The 22,970-nt window shown below is 48.3% G+C and overlaps 1 protein-coding gene across 1 annotated transcript in view; it reads right to left on the reverse strand.

Annotated features, from left to right (window-relative positions):
• MCTP2 (multiple C2 and transmembrane domain containing 2) overlaps window positions 1–22,970 on the reverse strand; it is a 163,161-nt gene that overhangs the window by 76,915 nt on the left and 63,276 nt on the right. The window contains exons 4-8 of the mRNA XM_048482131.1: window positions 21,201–21,309; window positions 6,427–6,569; window positions 4,525–4,601; window positions 2,166–2,277; window positions 973–1,008 (exon numbers count right to left, since the gene is read on the reverse strand). Coding sequence (XP_048338088.1) covers window positions 973–1,008; window positions 2,166–2,277; window positions 4,525–4,601; window positions 6,427–6,569; window positions 21,201–21,309 — 477 coding nt within the window. The remainder of the gene's footprint in view (window positions 1–972; window positions 1,009–2,165; window positions 2,278–4,524; window positions 4,602–6,426; window positions 6,570–21,200; window positions 21,310–22,970) is intronic.

A 22,970-nucleotide genomic window follows, 5' to 3' on the forward strand; every position in this document is an offset into this window, starting at 1 on the left:
ACACCAAAAATACCCCCAAATGCCTTGTATTCGGATTTGTTCATATTCTGTCAGGACATATTAGGCCAATTTTGGCCCGAATATACCTGAATGCATGGATTCAGTGCACGCAAATCTCCAAGTCTAGCTAACATTCTTTGGTACAACATTCATTACAGAGGTAAGGGGGTGGGAGAAGGAACGGAGAGATTTTGACAGTATGCCTTACTGTGGGCAACTATGTCTCATCTTTAAGTATAAGCCAATAATTTGAGTTGGCACCATTCCCGACAAAATACCGGACCATGAGCCCTTTCTGTGTGAATTTCCTAAAACATCTGTAAAATGTTTTCAATCCCAACCCCTTTATCACAAGGTTTGTCCCCACACACACACACACACCCTTGAAATGATTCAGGGTAGTCATGAGTGGGTTCCTCCCCCCCCCCTTTTGAATTATTTATTGAATCAGTGCTTCTTGCTGTGATTCCGTAAAGCTCATATAATGGATGCTTCGAAGATTTTACTCCCCCCAAAATAAAACAAACTCTACACAGAACTGATGCAAATAAACAGGCGAGGGGAAATGGAATGAGCTCAGTGACGTAATAAAATCGTGCCAAGGAGAAAGTTCAGGGACAGCACAGAGGCACAGAAAACGTAATAGATAGATCACACAGCACGTGACAGCATTTTGAAAATGTTTCAGGCTAAAGAACTGTTTTAAAAGGGAATTAATTTACAATGTTTTGAGGCTGCAAATAAAATGTTTTTGGAACACAAGGGAGGAAATGTTTTCTTTCCTGTCTCAAAACGCTTCAAAGGGTTTGTGTGGAAAGGGCCTGCACAGACCACAAATGAGGAGGGTTCCCCTTAGGTGTTTTATCATCGTCTGTTTTCTTGTGGATTTTTGGCTACCTAACACAGTTCTCATGTACAGATTTCAAACTCTTGTGGATTGGAAGGCAATGTCTGAGGCTGAAAGCAGGTTACCTTCGGTGTAGAGAGCTTCCTTCGAGTCGTCCACTTCTGGTGGCAAAATCCCCATCAGCCCAACACGAGTGACCCAAGTAAAGCCACAAGAGAGAGAAAGAAAGAGAGAGAAGGTTGGGAGAATGAGTCACCAGCTTTGAACCTAGCTCGCACAGTTGGAGGTATCAAGGATAGGATCTTAGGCCTGCAAACACCCTCAGGAAGTCCACCCATGCGGTCCCTTCTGCTGTCTTCTGGGTCATAGCTCAGTCAGTGAGCAAAGACCTGCCCATCACCTCAACTGTTCGCTCCATGGGATGGAGCCACCCATAGTAACACTTCTGGGAGGCAAAAGCCACTCCCCTTCCCCAGGAAATGATATGAACCCACGGGACCTCCTTTCCACCATGACAACTGTGGGGCTGCCTCAACGTGTTTCTGGTTCTACACATGAAGCAGGGCACATCCTTGACCCGGTGTCTGCAACAGATCTTCAGAGGTGTATCACAGAGAGCAGTGGCGTAGTGGCTAAGAGCAGTGGCTAAGAGCAGGTGCACTCTGATCTGGAGGAACCGGGTTTGATTCCCAGCTCTGCCGCTTGAGTTGTGGAGGCTTATCTGAGGAATTCAGATTAGCCTGTACACTCCCACACACGCCAGCTGGGTGACCTTGGGCTAGTCACAGCTTCTCGGAGCTCTCTCAGCCCCACCCACCTCACAGGGTGTTTGTTGTGAGGGGGGAAGGGCAAGGAGATTGTAAGCCCCTTTGAGTCTCCTACAGGAGAGAAAGGGGGGATATAAATCCAAACTCCTCCCTCCCTCCCCCTCCTCCTCCTCTGTGATACACCTCTGAAGATGCCAGCCACAGATGCAGGCAAAACATCAGGAACAAGATCTACCAGACCACAGCCAAACAGCCCAGAAAACCCACAACAACCGTATGCAACCAAGATTCTGAGCTTGCCCGACTTTTACAAAGCCAAGAGTCTGCTCTTGCTAATTTCCCACTCTAAAAGGGATAGACTCACACTTTTTTGGGTAGCGATACTGTCTGCAACTTTGTCCTTTTACCTAAAGATGCCAGTGATTGAACTTGCAGCCTTACCATGTCAAGCAGAGGCTCTGCCACTGAGCTACAAACCTTCTCTTCTCTCCACCTCTCCTAATGGCAGCCATTCGGCCACAACACTTAACACCAGATCCCGGGCTACTTACGTTTCTTTTAACGTCTGCCTGCTTCACTGCCAGCTTCAAATCCAACACAATCACGCCCATGTCATCCTCTAGACTGTTTGGATCTTCCAGCTTAAGAATCTTCTCAGTAGTCCTGAAAACAGAAAAAACACATATGTATTTCGACGGCTTTGACAGCTAGAATCAACTGGCAGTTGTGGGTTTTCTGGGCTGTGTAGCCATGATCTGGTAGGTTTTCTCCTAACATGTGGCTCGCATCTACGACTGGCATTTTCAGAGGCATGTCACAGTGTGATGCTCTCCGCGTGGCACCGTGCACATCTCACCATGACACGCCTCTAAAAATGCCAACCACAGGTGCTGGTGAAACGTTAGGAACTAAAACTACCACACCACAACTACAGGGGGTGATTTAGTAAAACCGAATCATCAGAAAACCTTTACTGACAAAACGCAAGTGCAAAAGACACACACACACACACCCCTTCAGGCAAGGTAACCACTTACGCAGCTGTCTTCCTGCCTTTTTCCCTTCAGGGACTGAGGCAGTTCAGAACGTTGGTAGTGTAAGGTAGAAAGCACTTTCCCTCAGCCCTGTAACACACCCCAGAAGGAGAAGGATGCCCGTTGACTTTTCCTTTCCAGGTGCTCCCCCCTCTAAGGCACACTAAAATAAGTATACTGAGGCATATGTAAACTTAAACAGTAACAGATTTATTTAACAGAGGAGATGGGTAATGGAGAAATATTAACTTGGAAGTGGATGGATGAGGCAAATAAGGCAGGAGGCAAGAGAAATATATACACTAATTAACACAAGAGCTTGGCACAGAGGTTTAGGGTGTTGCATTTTTTTCAGCATAGCATTTAAGATTATTCAGCTTAGATTTTGGTTTCATAGACGATACCCAGTTTGTGCAGTTCCTTTATCTTAGATGGCACTGGCTTGTGGTTTCTACACACAGGGTCCTAGCATAGGCTAGGTCAGTGGTGGCGAACCTTTGGCCCTCCAGATGTTATGGACTACAATTCCCATCAGCCCCTGCTCTGACCATGCTTTGCTTGTTGTTTTGGGACTACGTTAGCCTGTTGAATAAGGACCGTGGACGGTTGCTAACCTCAACCTGCCTCCTTGGCTTCCCTGGCCGCCAGCCCGTGACATCCGTGGACCTGAGGCTACAAGGTTTCAAAGCCTCGTGCTGCGATTCTCTAGGGGTCATGCCTTCGCAGCTTCAAAGACCCAACCCCCCAACATTGGGGGGGAAAAACCCTGACAGAAATAACAGAGCGACGGCTGGCACAAGCTCAGAAAACGGTGCCGATTAGGAAGTCCGGAAAGCACGGGAAACATCTCAAAGAGATGGCCTAGCAAGTAGGATTATTTTCAAAACGTTTTCAAAAAAAGAATCGTCATGGAACAGCATGCAAAGAAAACATTTTGAGACTGGAAATTAAATGTTCAGGGGTAACATCATTGCGGAATTCCATGGAGGAAACGTTTTATTTCCTGCCTCGAAATGTATCCACATTGCTTTCACATCCTGCCTGTGAGCTCCCAATGGCACCTGGTGGGCCACTGCAAGTAGCAGAGAGCTGGACTAGATGGACTCTGGTCTGATCCAGCTGGCTTGTTCTTATGTTCTTATGTTTTATTTGGGTTGTGCAGGATGGACCATCAAGTCAGCATTCTCCAGGGTCCCCAGGGTCTCAGATTGAGGTCTCCTACAACCCCTGCCAACTAATCCTTCCAACTGGAGATGCCAGGGATTGAACCTACGGCCTTCTGCATGCCAAGCAGATGCTGTACCACTGAGTGTCAGGCCCGCACCACTCTGGGTCTGGCAGTTCACACGTTCATGCCTGGCTGCAGATGGCCCAGCCATTATCATTGCTCAAGGCCATGTGAGCCTCTCCCTGCTCGCATGAAACTAGTCAATAGAGCTTAGCCATTCATCCTTATCTACCTTCCAGAAGGAGTGAACCGTATGTCCTAAACAATGCTCCTATTCCCCAACAGTCCTTTCACATGCTGATATTTTGGGAATGCAAGGGTGGGGGGATTTTGGGTCGAGCCTTCTGTAACTTACAGGTATATACCAGAGGTCAGAGAGCCAAACTTCAGTTTCAGCTATCTGAGCCTTTGGGCTGACACAGTTCCAATAAAGCTCTTGAAATCTTCTTGAGTCTCGTTTTATGACCAGAGCAACAGACCCTAACACTGAGCCACAATGCCTCCCAAGTACTTATTTTGGCCTTGCTTAGCCGCCAAACCCTGACAAGACAACACTCGTTTGGGAGATGGTCAATGGACAAAGCAGGCTATAAATGAAAATAACAACAGTAATAATAATGTACTTGACTTAATAAGACTTCAGCATACCTGTTGAGCTCCAGTTCATCCAGTTTTACAAAAGCTGAACCCATAAAGTCAGAAGAGGTGAGGTCTCGGTCATATACCTGACACGCAGAGAGTCGGAGGGAAAAACAAACACAGCATTTCAGTATTGGAAAATAGTTTCAGCGCGTGAGATCAAGGCCTTTGCTGATTAGAGCGAGCCAGACTAAGATCTGGGAGACCCTGGTTCAAATTCCCACACTGCCACAAAGCTCAGGAGGCACCTAGAGCCTCATGAAGAAACCCTTGGGGTCTCTTCCAACTCTACAATTCTATAATGGGTTCAAGGTGAAGGAAAAGAGATTCCACCTAAACATCAGGAAAAACTTCCTGACAGTAAGGGCTGTTTGACAGTAGAATTCACTACCTTGGAGTGTGGTGGAGTCTCCTTCTTGGGAGGTTTTTAAAGAGAGGCTGGATGGCCATCTGTCAGGAGTGCTTTGCTTGTGTGTTCCTGCAATGCAGGGGGTTGGACTAGATGGCCCTGGGGGGTCTCTTCCAACTCTATGCTTCTATGATTCTATCCAGTCTGGCCCAGAAACACAGAGATGCAGACTACCACCACCGCCACCACCAAATAGACACAAGTATAAAGTCTTGCAGGAGCGTAGTTTGCTTCTCTCGCTGCACCAATCTGTTGCAGTAAAAATTAAACCCAAATCAGCTTTTGATTCCAGCAACCGATCAGGGTGACTAAAGCTCACTTCACCAAATACAGATAGTGGATTCTAACTAGGCAGATGTTTATATGTTCAAATTCAAATTGATTATGGCACCACTGGACATATATTATGATGGTGGGAACTGACTGTTAAATTTATTGGGATTTTTCATTGTAAATTGAACTAAGCCTGTCATGAGGCCTATAAATAATTCATTCATTCATTCATTCATTCATTCATTCATTCATTCATTCATTCATTATAAACAAACAAATAAATAAATATGAAAAAATAAGGTCAAAGTACAGCAACCAGCACAGTTTTCTCCTTTTGTAACACTTTTTTCTGTATTTCTGACATCTCATGATGAATACTTTTTTTTGCATTTTTCTAAATGTGGTAATCCTAGTCTTATTGCTTTGCTAATTTGATGTCTCAAGATGTTTGGTGGCATTTGCTTGGGTGTGTAAAGTACCACCAAGTCACAGCTGACTTATGGCAGTCCAGTAAGATGTTCAAGAGACTAACAGAGGTGGTTTGCCACTGCCTTCCCCTGCATGGAAACCCCGGACTTCTTTGGTGGTCTTTCATCCAAGCACTAGCCAGGGCCAACCCTGCTTAGCTCCCGAGATCTGATGAGATCAGGCTAACCTGGGCCATCGAGGTGGATGCAAGAGGTGAACAAAGATCGTTTGCCATTGCTTTCCTCTGCATAGCGACCTTAGACTTGTGTGTTCCTGCATGGCAGGGGGTTGGACTTGATGGTGCTGGTGGTCCCTTCCAACTCTATGATTCTACGACTTCCTTGGTGGTCTCCTATTCAGGCACTAACCAGGGCCAACCCTGCTTAGCTTCTGAGATCTGACGAGAACTGGGCAATTCAGATTAACTTAGAACAGGGGTCTGCAACCTGCGGCTCTCCAGATGTTCAATTGGCCATTGATGGGAATTGTAGTCCATGAACATCTGGAGAGCCGCAGGTTGCAGACCCCAGACTTAGAACATGTGGTTTGCCTTAAGTCTCAGTTGACAAAGGTGGACTAAAATAAATAGAAGTAACTGACTATTTCTCAAGCTCTGCTAATTTAAACATCTTTCAGTTGCCACCCTATGTTCCTTCATTCGTGACACTTGCACGATATTTCACTCCATCAGGAACCTCCAAACCAGACCCAGAATTTCACTATGGCTGAAAATTCGACAGTGGCTCTGAGCTCAACGTTACCTTGACACGAAGCTTCCGATCCAGGGACTGTATCGGAAGTACGACCACTTCATCCCAAACAGGGTTCAAATTCTTGTAGATGACTTTGCTTTTGTATAATGTTTTCCCGTTCACCTTAAACTTCACATATGGATCGCTTGTACCTTAATGAGAAATAAAAAGGAGGTAATCGAAAGGGGAAAGCCTTCGTTAACAGCTGCATTTGGTCATTTCTACACTATACACTGTGGCAGAGGGGCCATAAAGGGGTCTGCAACCTGCGGCTCTCCAGGTGTGGGAGTGGTCCAAATTGTAGTCCATGAACATCTGGAGAGCTGCAGGTTGCAGACCCCTGGGCCATAGTAAAGAGCCTTAGAAAGGTCACAAAACAGTTGCAAACAGCTGCTGCTGCTGCTCCTCTGCATTGAGTCAGTGGTCTAGCCTTGGACCACTCCCAAACGTATTTATTTGAGGGCAAATAAATGCTATATTGGGAATGACTGAATGCTCCAATATGCTCCAATAACTGTAGATGAAGAGGCAACCCAATATTGTCAGTCCTCAGGGGAGGAAGACCTGTTGTGTCACTGTATGAGTTACTGCAATGGGCTTCTCTTCTTTCAGGGAGGGAGGGAGGGAGGGAGGGAGGGAGGGAGGGAGGGAGGGAAGGAAGGAAGGAAGGAAGGAAGGAAGGAAGGAAGGAAGGAAGGAAGGAAGGAAGGAAGGAAGGAAGGAAGGAAGGAAGGAAGGAAGGAAGGAAGGAAGGAAGGAAGGAAGGAAGGAAGGAAGGAAGGAAGGAAGGAAGGAAGGAAGGAAGGAAGGAAGGAAGGAAGGAAGGAAGGAAGGAAGGAAGGAAGGAACCATAAAGCATGGAGAAAGGTGACACCCCCCCCCCCCGGGTGCTTTTGAGTTCAACCTGAATGTAAAGACGAAATAAGGGACAGTTATTAATCGGCATTAAGGATGAAATAATTCTTTTGCATGCTGTATGGTATTTACTGCATACTAGGCTTTAAATGAGCTTTTGGAAAGACAGTGGACTGTTCATGTGAAATTGAATTCATTGTATGGCAGCGTTTTGTATAGTTCTCTGCGTCAACGACAGTGCTTTGGGTACATATTTGGGATTTCGGTTGTTGTTATATCTGTGCATCATCCGCTCTACATTTGCATTAGGTTTAGTAGAAGTATTTCTAGCAGATACTGAAAGCTCTAAGCGTTGCCAGTCAGAGGTTTTGCAACAGGCACACAGGAAGGACCCACAAGCAGGCAGGAGGCAAGGGGGTGTGGGAACATAAGAACATAAGAACTAGCCTGCTGGATCAGACCAGAGTCCATCTAGTCCAGCACTCTGCTATTCGCTACCACCAGGCGCCTTTGGGAGCTCACATGCAGGATGTGAAAGCAATGACCTGCTGCTGCTGCTGCTCCCGAGCACCTGGTCTGCTAAGGCATTTGCAATCTGAGATCATGGAGGATCAAGATTGGGAGCCATATATCGACTTCTCCATAAATCTGTCCAAGCCCTTTTTAAAGCTAGCCAGGTTAGTAACTATCACCACCTCCTGTGGCAGCGTATTCCAAACACCAATCACACGTTGCGTGAAGAAGTGTTTCCTTTTATTAGTCCTAATTCTTCCCCCCAGCATTTTCAATGGATGCCCCCTGGTTCTAGTATTGTGAGAAAGAGAGAAAAAATTCTCTCAGTCGACATTTTCTACCCCATGCAAAATTTTATAGACTTCAATCATATCCCCCCTCAGACGTCTCCTCTCCAAACTAAAGAGTTTTAGTTTAGAGGGAAGGAAGGCACAGAGATCGACACAGGGGCTTGGTAGTAACCAGAGAAGGGGGAGGGGTCCTGAGAACTCTTGGCCCAGAAACCCCACCCCAGAAGCCGGGACAGGCACTGACTGGTTGCTCTGGTGGGCCGCTTTCTGAGCTGCCACCGCCGGATCTGTGTGTTGTAGAAAGCCGCTCAGCTTGGATGTGTCCAATGGCCACACAAGGCCAGTCAGCAGGTGGTCCTATGGCACTGCCACTAGTAGCCTCTAACCCTGGCAGTCTGTCGGCTTCCTCCTGGGCCATTACAATAGCCCAGACTTGCCCTGGAACAAACAAGACGTGTCTAATTCTGTGGAATCCTTTGTGGGGAGTGGCTTCCCCTAACTCCGTGGTGGCGAACCTTTGGCACTCCAGATGTTATGGACTACAATTCCCATCAGCCAATTGGCCATGCTGGCAGGGGCTGATGGGAATTGTAGTCCATAACATCTGGAGTGCCAAAGGTTTGCCACCACTGCCCTAACTGAACGTACGGCCTCATCCAAAACACACACAGAGAGAAAATATTGCAATCCACGAGAGAACAGAGATAATACCAAGTCTGAAATAATGCCAATAACCTTCAGAGGGAGTTTGAAAATAAGACGGGGCGAACAATTCATTGTGTGCTCCTTTTGTTAACTTTACTTGCATATTCCAAGCCCATTTGCTCCCTTCTATAAACAAAGGCAACAGACAAGAGATGCACGAGACACCAGAGAGAAAGAGAGACCACCTTTATCATCCCGATAAGCCAAAGCTGCCAGCGTATTAAAAGTGTCCCTCAACTATTAACGACGACGGATGTGAGAAGAGGCAACGGAGAGGCGAGACAAGCAGAGGAACACGCAGACGGAAACTGCGAACCGAGCGACGCAGGCAGGAGATCCAAAATCCGCCACTCAGCAGGATCGGAAACAAAGGAGAGATGTTCAGGAGAGCGGGTCTTCCCAAAAACGATGGCTCAGACAATGGGCCATATTGGACCATTCCGCTCCACTAAGGGGGACGGCCATTCATCCATGACGGATTATGTCCCCGTTAGTTCAGCGGAATGGGACAACGCAGCACAATACGTTTTGGCCTCCTGCAATATTAATCTCGACACCACCCCCTCCCGCTCTTCTTGTAAAGAGAGAACATCTCCGCAGGGATCGCCGGCATTTTCTTGTAACAACATTAAAGTTTCATGGTTGTCGGAATCCGCCGCCCCCCGTCCCTCGCTGTAAAACAACACCAGCCATGCGAAGCAAGCTTTAACAACCATTCCGATACAGATTTCTTTCTTTAAAAAAAAACACAAAGAAGAATACACCGTACAGAGGAAAGGGGGGGTACGGGGAGGAGAGCTGTAATGAAAGAGTCTTTTAATTAAATGAGATTGCCTTCCTGGGATCCGGACTTCATGCTTGTCAGCTTACTCTCAAAATAAACATCTCACCACCGGTCCTCTACGGTGTCACTTACGGAGGCAAAGCACGCCGGGTAATCCCTAGGTATCTTGACAGCTACATAATGTTGAAACTGTTTCACGGGTGAACGGCGGCACTTGCGTGAAAGAAAATATTAATGTCTGGAATTAATAGGAAAGAAAGGGGGGACGGCAATTGACAAAGGCAAAAAGGGGGGGGAGAAGTGTCAAGTTAGTAGAACGTTAATTGGGAGGGGGCACAGATAATTGAGAGGCGGACAGAGGGGGGGAGAGAGAGAAAAGTAAGGAGAGGAACGAGGAGGGGGTCCCTCATTCCCCCCCCCCCCACAACTCCAGCCAAAGAAAAAACTGTCACCCAAGTAACATCTCAACTAGGCAAGCGGGAGGAAAAGGGAGAAGCAAACGGGCGGACGAGTCAGCTGCTCTGAGGAGATACCAATGATAGGCCTCAGTTTCAACCGGCAGACGGGCTTGAACTTTAAAACTGGCAGTTTTGCAGACAATGAGACGTTTACTTAAAGTGGGTTTCCCAGATGCAACCAAAAAGTCCCTCAACATTGATTAAATGAGTTATTAAGAGCAGCAAAGTTGCGGCATGGTGTAGTGGGTAAGAGCAGGTGGACTCCAATCTGGAAAACTGGGTTTGATTCCCCACTCCTCCACCTGAGTGGCGGAGGCTTATCTGGTGAACCAGATGTGTTTCTGCGCTCCTACATTCCTGCTGGGTGACCTTGGGCTAGTCACAGTTCTTCGGAACTCTCTCAGCCCCACCAACCTCACAAGGTGTCTGTTGTGGGGAGAGGAAGGGAAAGGAGCTTGTAGGCCACCTTGAGTCTCCTTATAGGAGAGAAAGGTGGGGTATAAATCCAAACTCCTCTTCTTATTATGGCAAGCCTTCATGGTGATTTTCTAGGCAAGAGAGGAACAGAAGTTGTTTGCCACTGCTTTCCTCTGCATAACAACCCGGGTCTTCTTTGGCCAGTCTGGGCCGCTCAGGTGGCCAAAATAACACATATGATAGCCATCGATGTGAGCGAAACATTAGGAACAAAAACTACCAGGCCGTGGCCACACAGTCCGGAAAACCCACAACGGCCAGTTGCTTCCGACAGCGAACGTCTTGGACAACGCAACACGTTGTTACCTTGATAAATGACACTACCTGGATTTTGTTCATGCATGAACTTAAAAAAAACACTTGTCTTGAATTTATCACAGTCCTTTTCTCCAACCCAACACAACCTCTGCACATCTATGGTTTCCAGCTAAACATGGAACCAGAGAAATAAAGAAACATCAATTGCCTGAAAACAGCAATGCATACCTTTAAGACAGCCAAGACAACGGGCTTAACATTAAATCTGAGCAAACGGCATTTACTTTTTTTAAAAATAGAACTAGTCAAGTGAACCAAGAAGAAGAAGAAGAAGAAGAAGAAGAGGAGGAGGAGGAGGAGGAGGAGGAGGAGTTTGGATTTATATCCCCCCTTTCTCTCCTGCAGGAGACTCAAAGGGGCTTACAATCTCCTTGCCCTTCCCCCCTCACAACAAACACCATGTGAGGTAGGTGGGGCTGAGAGAGCTCTGAGAAGCTGTGACTAGCCCAAGGTCACCCAGCTGGCGTGTGTGGGAGTGCCCAGGCTAATCTGAATTCCCCAGATAAGCCTCCACAGCTCAGACGGCAGAGCTGGGAATCAAACCCGGTTCCTCCAGATTAGATACACGAGCTCTTAACCTCCTACGCCACTGCTGCTCCTGCACCCTGCCATTGTTTATCTGAAAAAAGGGGAGCATGTGTGACCCATACACCAGGACCCCTTCCGCACACGCAAAATAATGCACTGTCAATGCACTTTGCAGCTGGATTTCACTGTGCGGTACAGCAAAATCCACTTTCAAACAGTTGTGAAAGTGGATTGAATCTGCATTATTCTGCATGTGCGGAAGAGACCCAGCTAATATATACCACTTGATGCTAGGGATGCTAAAGGTTTTGGGGGTGGAGCCTCGGGAGGGCGGGGTTTGGGGAGGGGAGGTACCTGAGCAGGGCATACTGCCAGACAAGCCACCCTTCAAAGCAGCCACTGTCTCCAGGGGAAACTGCTCTCTGTCATCGGCAGATCAGTGGTAATCCCAGGAGCTCTCCAGCCACCACCTGGAGGTTGGCGACCCTACCTGAGACCTCCCACCTGAGTCCTACTCTGGAACACTCAAGAAGAAGAAGAAGAAGAAGAGTTTGGATTTATATCCCCCCTTTCTCTCCTGCAGGAGACTCAAAGGGGCTTGCAATCTCCTTGCCCTTCCCCCCTCACAACAAACACCCTGTGAGGTAGGTGGGGCTGAGAGAGCTCCGAGAAGCTGTGACTAGCCCAAGCTCACCCAGCTGGCGTGTGTGGGAGTATGAAGTGACAGAATCCAGAGATGGTGGAGTGTGGACGACCACTTCTGAGCACAGGAGAAAAATGTAATTTCTTAAGGCTTGGCCATGGTGAACAACTCCTCAAATCGGAAGGAAGGAAGGAAGGAAGGAAGGAAGGAAGGAAGGAAGGAAGGAAGGAAGGAAGGAAGGAAGGAAGGAAGGAAGGAAGGAAGGAAGGAAGGACGGACGGACGGACGGACGGACGGACGGACGGAATGATGGAAGGACAGAACCATAAAGCATGGAGAAAGAAGGAAAGAGAGAGTGTGTGTTTTTAGCCCCAAAGAGCCCTTCAATAGGTGAATAGTAATGCACTGGTGGTTCCTGATCCATGGGAAATTAGGCCAATTGGCCATGCTGGCAGGGGCTGATGGGAATTGTAGTCCATAACATCTGGAGTGCCAAAGGTTCGCCACCACGGGACTCTAGTGAGACCAGGCTCTGTGGTATCTTACACAATTCCGCAGGGTCTGAAAAACAGAGCTGTTCCACCAGGCGCATTGTTGAGGCAGCTATGGTACTATCTGGTCTTCCTTTCTCCCCGTTCCCTTTCTTTACCATTTTGTTTCGGGAAAATAATTTCCAACCCTCATAGGACTGGATTTATCGTCATCTTAGCCGAGCTGTGGTAATTTGCTGAACTTTTTAAATGTTTTATGGTGATATATATGATTGTAATTAATATTGATATGGTTGTGAAAAAGAAGAACAAGAAGAAAAAAAGAAGAACAAGAAGAACGAAGAAGAAGAAGAAGAAGAAGAAGAAGAAGAAGAAGAAGAAGAAGAAGAAGAAGAAGAAGAAGAAGAAGAAGAAGAAGAAGAAGAAGAAGAAGAAGAAGTTAATATGCCACCCCTCTCCTTCTGACACTTGATGCTAGGAATTATAAATTATTATGATTACCAATTAAAACTTCATGGACAAGACGTATGTTCACTGTAACTTGTAACTGAATGCATCAAGCGGGGATTCATTCCATGGAAACAGGCAGAAACAAATGCAACATTTGAGTCGCCCATGCTCATACACAGTCTAGCTGCTGTCAGTTTAGAAGGATCCAAAGTTCAGAAAATTAAATCCTGCCATATGCCCCCGACATGCACAAACAATCTCTTTTTGTCACCACAAGTCAGGACTGTGACAAGTGTTTCAAGCGCTTCCATCCAACGACGGTTAAAAAAAAAAACCTGGGAAGAAACTGACCAAGCACTTTTTCAACAAAGGGGAGTTTTGTGTTTTTCCTTAAAAGAGCGCTTGAATCTTTAGTCAGGTGGCAATCGTTTTTTTAAAAAAAACCTTTTCTCCTTCTTGTATGAATTTGGGACGCACTGTTTGATGTGCATCTTCCTAGAACGGTGGTGGCGAACCTATGGCACTCCAGACGTTCAACAACTACAATTCCCATCAGCCCCTGCCAGCAATTGTGGTTCATGAACATCTGGAGTGCCATAGGTTCGCCATCATGGTCCTAGAAGAATTCCAAACATACAAGCAGTTATAGCACATGGATGGAATAAAACAGCGCTCCCCATAGTGATGAAAGCTGTCTGGTGAGGTTTAAATGGCTACTGCTGCCCTCTAGCAGTTAAAATGAGAAGGGCCAGAGAGATTCTGCTCTCTTCCAGAGTTTAGTTTGGGTCCTAAGATATGGTTGGAAGGCACTGGATACAGACAGCTAAGCAGATCAGAAAATGCACCATACATACATTCCCTCAAGTTCCGCAATGCAATAAAATATACAGGTACCCCATACATTTCCAGATCAAATCAAACCTGAATTCTCCCAAGATGTTAAAAAGGCTTAAGCTGAGGCTATCAGAGTCTGGTCCCATCATGAGAAGGAAGACAGGACTCATTGGAAAGGGCAATAATGCTAGGAAAAGTTGCAGGCTCAACATGACATGGGTTGACTCGATAAAGCAAGTCACAGCTCCGTGGTTTGCAAGACCTGAGCACGGTTGTTAATAACAGGAAATTCTGAAGGCCCTTCATTCACAAGGTCACCCTAAATCAGAAGTGATCTCATGGCACAAATGATACACACACCACACATTCATTCTTCCCAAACACGTTTGCTAAGTACAAACAAACGTGTTTACTATATATAATTATCTGGATTCACAGAGGCCCATGCACTATCACTGTCACAGACTAATCTGATCTCTTTCTTGATAGAGAGACAAGTTTGGAAGACAAACTGTGGATGAACAATGCCTTGACTTCAGTAAGGCTTTTGACAAGGTGCTCCATGACATCTTGCAAGCAAGCTGGTAAACTGTGGGCTAGACAATGCTACTGTACTTGTCATTGGTTGACTGACCGAACCCAAAGGGTGCTCACCAATGGCTCATCTTCATCCTGGAGAGAAGTGACTCTTTGCAGATGCCACCAAATTAGGAAGTCTGGCTAATCCCCCCCCCCCCCCACCCCCCCAGAGGACAGGATCAGAATTCAAAATGTCCTGAACAGATTAGAGAGCTGGGCCAAAACTAACAGACTTATTTTCAACGGAGATAAATGTAAGATACTACACTTTGGCAGGAAAAAAAATGAAATGCACAGATATAGGATGAGGAACACCTGGCTTGACAACGCTACATGTGTAAGGGATCTGGGAGTCTTAGTAGACCACAAACTGAACATGAGTCAGCAGTGTGATGCAGCAGCCACAAAAGCCAATGCGATTCTGGGCTGCATCAATGGGAGTATAGTGTCTAGATTGAGGAAGTAATTGTACCACTCTACTCTGCATTGTGTCCAGTTCCAGGTGCTGCAATTCAAGAGGGATACTGACAAGCTGTAATGGGTTTTCAAGGCAAGAGATGTTCAAAGGTGGTTTGCCATTGCCTGCTTCTGCATAGCCACCCTGGACTTCCTTGGTGGTCTCCCATTCAAATACTAACCAAGACCAGCCCTACTTAGCATCTTATGGCATCCCTGAAGGGCTTTCAAGGCAAGGGATGGGCAGAGGTGGTTTGCCATTGCCTCTTTCCTTGTAGAAATCCTGGACTTCCTGGGTGGTCTCCCATCCCAATACTAACCAGGACTGACCCTGCTTAGCTTCTGAGATGTAATGAGCCCGTGCTAGCCTGGGCCACTCAGGTCAGCCCTGACACACATTCACGGTGGTGGAAGGCACTATCAAGTCACAGCCGACGATGGCAACCCTGTAAGGTTTTCAAACTGTCATTTGTCATTGACTGCCTATGCGTAGCAACTCTGCCAGAGGAAAATATTGACAAGTAGATGGGTGACACCTGGCTTGACAACAGTGCACGCAAAAGGGATCTGGGAGTCTCAGTAGACCATAAACTAAACATGAGTCAGCAGTGTGATGCGGCGGCCAAGAATGCCAATGCGATTTTGGCCTGTATCCATAGAAGTATTGCTTTCACGTCCTGCGTGTGATTTCGCACAGGCATCTGGTGGGCCACTGCGAGTAGCAGAGTGCTGGACTAGATGGACTTTGGTCTGATCCAGCCGGCTCTTCCTTATGTTCTTATGAGTATAGTGTCAAGATCAAGGGATGTAATTGTACCTCTCTATTCTGCATTGGTTAGACCTCACCTGGAATATTGTGTACACTTCTGGGCACCACAGTTCAAGAAGGATATGACAAGCTGAAACAGATCCAGAGGAGGGTGACCAAAATGGTAAAAGGTTTGGAACCCATGCCCTACGAGGAGAGACTTAGGGAGCTAGGGATGTTTAATTTGGTGAAGAGAAGGTTAAGAAGTGACATGATAGCCATGTTTAGATATTTGAAGGGATGTCATGTTGAAGAGAGAGAAAGCTTGTTTTCCGCTGCTTCAACGACTAGGACACGGAGTAATGGTTTCAAGGTGAAGGAAAAGAGATTCCACCTAAACATTAGGAAGAATCTCCTGACCATCAGGGCTGTTAGACAGTGGAATTCACTGCCTCGGAGAGTGGTGGAGTCTCCTTCTTTGGAGGTTTTTAACCAGAGGCTGGATTAACATACGTTGGTAGTTCTTTGATTGTGTGTTCCTGCAATGTAGGGGGTTGTGGTCTCTTCCAACTCTATGATCCTATGACATTCATAAACCAAAGATCAGATTCTGCATGAGGCAACTTCACATATGTACCTGAAGCTAAAACTACACAGTTAGTACTGAAACGTTCAAAAGCCCATCACAAAAGAATGGTGGACAGTGCACGACCAACAGGCAGACAGAAGCGAAAGCAGACGCTTATGCAACACTTACGAACAGCCACAAGAGGGCACCCTTGCAAGTGAAATTAATTCTCATCTTTCCATTTTTCTACAGCCTACCAAATAAACCCTCAAGTTACAATTACAGGCATTAGATACAGAACATGTTTGATAAAAGCTTTGGGTTTAAAGAGGAGTGATACAAAAGGCAAAGTATTACAATAGGCCAAGCCAGTAAAAAGGATTAATGCAGAACGGATACAGAAGTACTCTGGATCATACAAAATACCAAAGCGTCCAATTTTTAAAAAAGTTGGATGATTTCACAGACAAAGACATTTGCCTTTTATTGCTTATCATACAATTATGCATGCTTAGTTAGCTTATTTATGCGGTCACTGACCAGAAATAGATGCATATAAATAAAACATGGTTCACCAAAGCTTACAAAAGCACTTGTGCATACAATGTTGGGAACTTGTGGGTCTACTAAGGACCTTTCCCCACTTTTCCCTCGGCCGCCGTCGCTGCGCGCAATTCCCAGCACGCGGCATCCCTGGCGCACGCCCGGGCGTCCCCACGCCCCCTTTGCAAGAGCACCAGGGATGCCGCGTGCTGAGGGGGCGCGACAGCAGCCGCGTTGGGGCGGCTGCGCTGTTGCCGCCCCTCTCGTGGGGAGTGCCGGGGGACCCCACGCTACTCTCCTCAAGTAGTGCAGAGCTTAAAGCCGTGGTGGCGAACCTTTGGCACTCCAGATGTTATGGACTACAATTCCCATCAGCCCCTACCAGCATGGCCAATTGGTCATGCTGGCAGGGGCTGATGGGAATTGTAGTCTATAACATCTGGAGTGCCAAAGGTTCGCCACCACTGGCTTAAGGTAAGTGGGGAAAGGCCCTAAGTTACAAAAGCTTCCCAGGACGACAAATACATTGCTATCATCCCAAAAAGCAATCTGTAATTTCAAAACAGAGGTTTGACCTGGAATGATTTATTACTTACTTCGTTTATACCCCATTTAACTCCCCATGGAGGACTCAAAGTAGCTTACATCATTCTTATTATTATATTATTATTTATTATGTTTGTATACCGCCCTCCCCCGAAGGGCTCTTCTCTCATTCCATTTCATTTTCACACCAACCCTATGAGGTAGGCTAATCTGTGTGCGCATTAATGGTCCAAGGGCACCCAACAAACTTCCATGGTAGAGTGGGGATTCGAACACATGTCTCCTTTAGCCTGGGCCCACCCTCTAATTGCTACACAGAACTGTTAGTGTGGTATTTCTGTAAATATCTTTGGAACCAAAATTAACAATTTAGGAGCAGTAGTGGCATAGGAGGTTAAGAGCTCGTTTATTTAATCTGGAGGAACCGGGCTTGATTCCCAGCTCTGCCGCCTGAGCTGTGGAGGCTTATCTGGGGAATTCAGATTAGCCTGTACACACTCCCACACACGCCAGCTGGGTGACCTTGGGCTAGTCACAGCTTCTCGGAGCTCTCTCAGCCCCACCTACCTCACAGGGTGTTTGTTGCGAGGGGGGAAGGGCAAGGAGATTGTAAGCCCCTTTGAGTCTCCTGCAGGAGAGAAAGGGGGGATAGAAATCCAAACTCTTCTTCTTCTAGATTAGGCAAGCTCTTAAAGCCCAAGGTGATCATTTTTAGAAGAGGGGGTTTCACAAATCCCAAACAAAATTGTTCACAAACTCACTTGGATAAATTATTAGGGACTGGAACCTATATTGTTCTGCTTAGCATATTGTAAGTAGGATCCTGTTATATAATCTCTGTACATGACATAATATGTCATGTGAAACCAGTTTGGTTCTTCACTGGGATCAAAAGAGGGGTTGAAATACCGCAGCACGGAGGTCAGGAAATTCCCCATTCTCCTGGCTTTCTGCAAACTATGCAAAACCGAACTATGCAATAGGGCTTTTGTGTGTGTTGTGCCACGCAAAAGGGTTTTACAAACTTGTCTGGACAAATGATAAGGGGGTGGGATTTAGACTGCTGTGTTTAGCTTATTGTAAGTAGGATCCTATATAGGCAGTTTCTATACCACTTAATGCATCGTATGGATACTTCACAGACATCCTCCTCAAAACAAAAGAAAACAAAATGGAAAAACGACACGTGCACAGTATCACTAGGCAAAACAAACTTTATTCATCTACTTTCTACAGTGAAATAGCAAAGGGTTGAGCGGCAAGCTGAGGAAACCTTTGTAGGGAATCTCCACGGAGAATCTGCTGCAGAACACAAAATGGCAGGTGTGAGCGGTGGAAATGAAAGTAAGGGGGTTGGGCAGGAGAAATAAAGTGTTTCCTGCCTTCTTTCATTTGCTGAACAGGCAGGAATTGTCTTCAACCTGGGTTGAGTGGAGGAAATCACTAGTTTAGCGATTTCTGAAAAGCCCGGGTTGAGAGGAATATAGTGGGCTGAAGTTCTATTGGGGAAGAGAGCTGTGCGAAATTCTTCCTCAAACGCTTTTTATAACATCCTAAAGATGTTATATTTGTGCTGTGCGGAATAGACCATAGTCTGCCTAGTAAATATCATGTTGTGACGTCATCCCCATATAACCCACCCTTCCTTCCTTCCTTCCTTCCTTCCTTCCTTCCTTCCTTCCTTCCTTCCTTCCTTCCTTCCTTCCTTCCTTCCTTCCTTCCTTCCTTCCTTCCTTCCTTCCTTCCTTCCTTCCTTCCTTCCTTCCTTCCTTCCTTCCTTCCTTCCACAAATGCCCATAATACCTATCTATTTTGCACACATACCAGCCAGAGGGCAGATGGGTTGACACCAGAATATTATGAGATTTTTGCTTGGGTATTTGTTCAACCCCTATTGAAAGTCAAAAACTTGGGTAAAATCAGTGATGGTAAAATGGGCTAGAAGCATACAAATGGGGCAATGGGAAAGATTATGGAAAAAAGAAATGTACAGCTTGTTATAATTTGAAAGAATGGTGATGATGTGGAATATATGGCAGGATATCTGGACACGGTCCACCCACCCTAGCAGAGAGAGGGGGAGGGGAGGGGTGCCATGCAAGGGAAGGGGAGGGAGTGAATGGTGGCATGCAAGGGAGGGGAGGGGAGGGGGCCGGCATCTGGACATGACCCACAAACCCTAGTGGAGGGAGGGGGAGGGGTGGCATGCAAGGGAAGGGGAGGGAGGGGGAGGGGACGAGATTGTAGATAGATGCTGATCTGGTGGGGGGGGGAACTGGATCTAGAACAGGTAAATTGTGATCCAGCCCACATCTGAACATACCAAGGATTCTTTAGAACATTAAAACAGAACCACACACACGTCATCAAGCACTGAGGAAAAGTTTACAGCCTTCCAACTTGAAAACTTGCAAATTTAGCATTTTGACGTTTCCACCCAACTCTGGGTTCGGCAGCAAGCTATCCAAGAAGCGGCACTTTTAAAGCATTTTAGACATTCCCAGGAAGTTAAACCGACTCAGACAAATTACCAACCAACATAACCTGTCTGCGTCCTAATTCCTCTGAATTGGCTGGGCAATGCTCATTAGCAACCGGGCTTGATCTGACACGAATGAGTTTCTGCTGAAGCCAGTGAAGGGAGCGATCCAAAAAACTGCACGCACGCTCTCGCTGGTGCACGACGAGCCCACAGACCTAATCCACCACACACTGGCCTTTAGGTCCTGCAGGGAGGAAGTAAATTAACTCTTCCTCTTGCGTGACCAAAAGGGGATTTTTGTCTGCTTTCGTGCAAGAGTTGCGACCACTTCAGTAAGATACTGCCACGAATATGTCTACAATCTCATCCCACCTTCTGTTTTCATAAATGGATGCATGAAGTTGTCTTCTACTGAATTCGGTCCCTAGTCTATCAAGGTCAGTTTTCTTGACTCAGGCTGGCAGCTGTCCTCTGGGGTTTCAAGTTGAGGTCTTTCATGCTGAGGTCTTCATCACCTGCCACCTGAGGTCTTCATCACCTGCCACCTGGTGCTTTCAAGCAGAGATGTCAGGCATTGAACCACTATCTCGAAGAGATAGAAAAAGTGCAGAGAAGGGCAACGAGGATGATTGAGGGACTGGAGCACCTTCCCTATGAGGAGAGGCTGCAGCATTTGGGACTCTTTAGTTTGGAGAGGAGACGTCTGAGGGGGGATATGATTGAAGTCTATAAAATTATGCATGGGGTAGAAAATGTTGACTGAGAGAATTTTTTCTCTCTTTCTCACAATACTAGAACCAGGGGGCATCCATTGAAAATGCTGGGGGGAAGAATTAGGACTAACAAAAGGAAACACTTCTTCACGCAACGTGTGATTGGTGTTTGGAATATGCTGCCACAGGAGGTGGTGATGGCCACTAACCTGGATAGCTTTAAAAGGGGCTTGGACAGATTGATGGAGGAGAAGTCGATCTATGGCTACCAATCTTGATCCTCCTTGATCTCAGATTGCAAATGCCTGAGCAGACCAGGTGCTCAGGAGCGGCAGCAGCAGAAGGCCATTGCTTTCACATCCTGCAGGTGAGCTCCCAAAGGCACCTGGTGGGCCACTATGAGTAGCAGAATGCTGGACTAGATGGACTCTTGGTCTGATCCAGCAGGCTAGTTCTTATGTTCTTATGTTCTTATGAGTTCCCATATAAATAAATTGATTGATTGACATACAGTAGGATAGCCTCAGTTTAAATTTTAGTTTTATGGGACAGTTCAGGGGAGAGATGGGAGGAGGAGGAGGAGGAGGAGGAGGATATACAATAACATAAATAAATTGTCTAAAATAAGTTATATTTAAATATACACAGGAGCTCTCAGATGCCGTCACTTTCACAAATCTGCCCGCAATCTCTCAGCTTTTTGTTCCTTGTTCCTTGCATTCAGCCAATAAACCACCTGTTAGTTATGCTATTGTTTTCTTGTATTAGCTAAGTAGTAAGCAACAACAAGAGGGCGACTTACCACAGCGATCTCTAATGACCAAGTTTCTGCCTTCTTTCAGATGTATTGTTAAGAGATATGCAAATAAGCCAGACAGTTTACTCAGATTACCATTTCCTTCTGGAAGCGCCTGCAAAAGAGTTGTAAAAATACTCTGCATTCATTTCATTTCCCATAAAGAGCAGGCTTTAAGTCCAGTTTGAGGAAATGAGAGTCACATGCTTCACACAGCAGGCAATCGAAAATGTGGTGGGAAAATGGCGCCTCCTGCGCCCTGTCATAGCTATGCCCCCCCTCCTGCCCCCCACTTACCTGAGGCAGCGGCAGTCCAAGGAAGCCTGGGGGGGCAGGGCCGAGGGGTGCTCGACTGCAGCCTCCGCCGGTCCTGGTGGTGGGGGCTGGGCTGAGGGGCACCCTGCGGCAGCTCCGCTAGACCACTCCGTCAGCCTCCACCAGCTGAAGGAGCTGCCTGGCGGGGCCGGCCTGGCTGAGGGGGTGACCTTGGGCTAGTCACAGTTCTTCGGAGCTCTCTCAGCCCAGCCTACCTCACAGGGTGTTTGTTGTGAGGGGGGGAAGGGAAAGGAGTTTGAAAGCCCCTTTGAGTCTCCTTATAGGAGAGAAAGGGGGGGTTATAAATCCAACTCTTCCTCCTCCTCCTCCATTATACCCCGTTGAAGTCCCTCCCAATCCCAATGCAGATTCCATCTGCAAAATCTTCTGGTCTTTCCCAACCTGGTACTGGCAACCCTAGCTCCTTCGTCTGTCTCTCTGTCTGTCTCTGTCTCTCTGTCTCTCTGTCTGTCTCTGTCTGTCTCTATCTCTGTGTCTGTCTGTCTCTGCCTCTCTCTGTGTGTGTCTCTCTCTCTCTGTCTCTCTGTCTCTCTGTCTCTCTGTCTCTCTGTCTCTCTCTCTCTCTCTCTCTGTCTCTCTGTCTCTCTGTCTCTGTCTCTCTGTCTCTCTGTCTGTCTCTGTCTGTCTCTCTCTCTCTCTCTCTCTCTCTCTGTCTCTCTGTCTCTGTCTCTCTGTCTGTCTCTGTCTGTCTCTATCTGGGGGGGGGGGGGGTGGGGGGGGGGGGGGGTGGGGGGGGGGGGGGGTGGGGGGGGGGGGGGGTGGGGGCGGGGGGGGGTGGGGGGGGGGGGGGGTGGGGGGGGGGGGGGGTGGGGGGGGGGGGGGGTGGGGGGGGGGGGGGGTGGGGGGGGGGGGGGGTGGGGGGGGGGGGGGGTGGGGGGGGGGGGGGGTGGGGGGGGGGGGGGGTGGGGGGGGGGGGGGGTGGGGGGGGGGGGGGGTGGGGGGGGGGGGGGGTGGGGGGGGGGGGGGGTGGGGGGGGGGGGGGGTGGGGGGGGGGGGGGGTGGGGGGGGGGGGGGGTGGGGGGGGGGGGGGGTGGGGGGGGGGGGGGGTGGGGGGGGGGGGGGGTGGGGGGGGGGGGGGGTGGGGGGGGGGGGGGGTGGGGGGGGGGGGGGGTGGGGGGGGGGGGGGGTGGGGGGGGGGGGGGGTGGGGGGGGGGGGGGGTGGGGGGGGGGGGGGGTGGGGGGGGGGGGGGGTGGGGGGGGGGGGGGGTGGGGGGGGGGGGGGGTGGGGGGGGGGGGGGGTGGGGGGGGGGGGGGGTGGGGGGGGGGGGGGGTGGGGGGGGGGGGGGGTGGGGGGGGGGGGGGGTGGGGGGGGGGGGGGGTGGGGGGGGGGGGGGGTGGGGGGGGGGGGGGGTGGGGGGGGGGGGGGGTGGGGGGGGGGGGGGGTGGGGGGGGGGGGGGGTGGGGGGGGGGGGGGGTGGGGGGGGGGGGGGGTGGGGGGGG

Source organism: Sphaerodactylus townsendi, linkage group LG17, assembly GCF_021028975.2.
Source record: "Sphaerodactylus townsendi isolate TG3544 linkage group LG17, MPM_Stown_v2.3, whole genome shotgun sequence".
Lineage (NCBI taxonomy): Eukaryota > Metazoa > Chordata > Lepidosauria > Squamata > Sphaerodactylidae > Sphaerodactylus > Sphaerodactylus townsendi.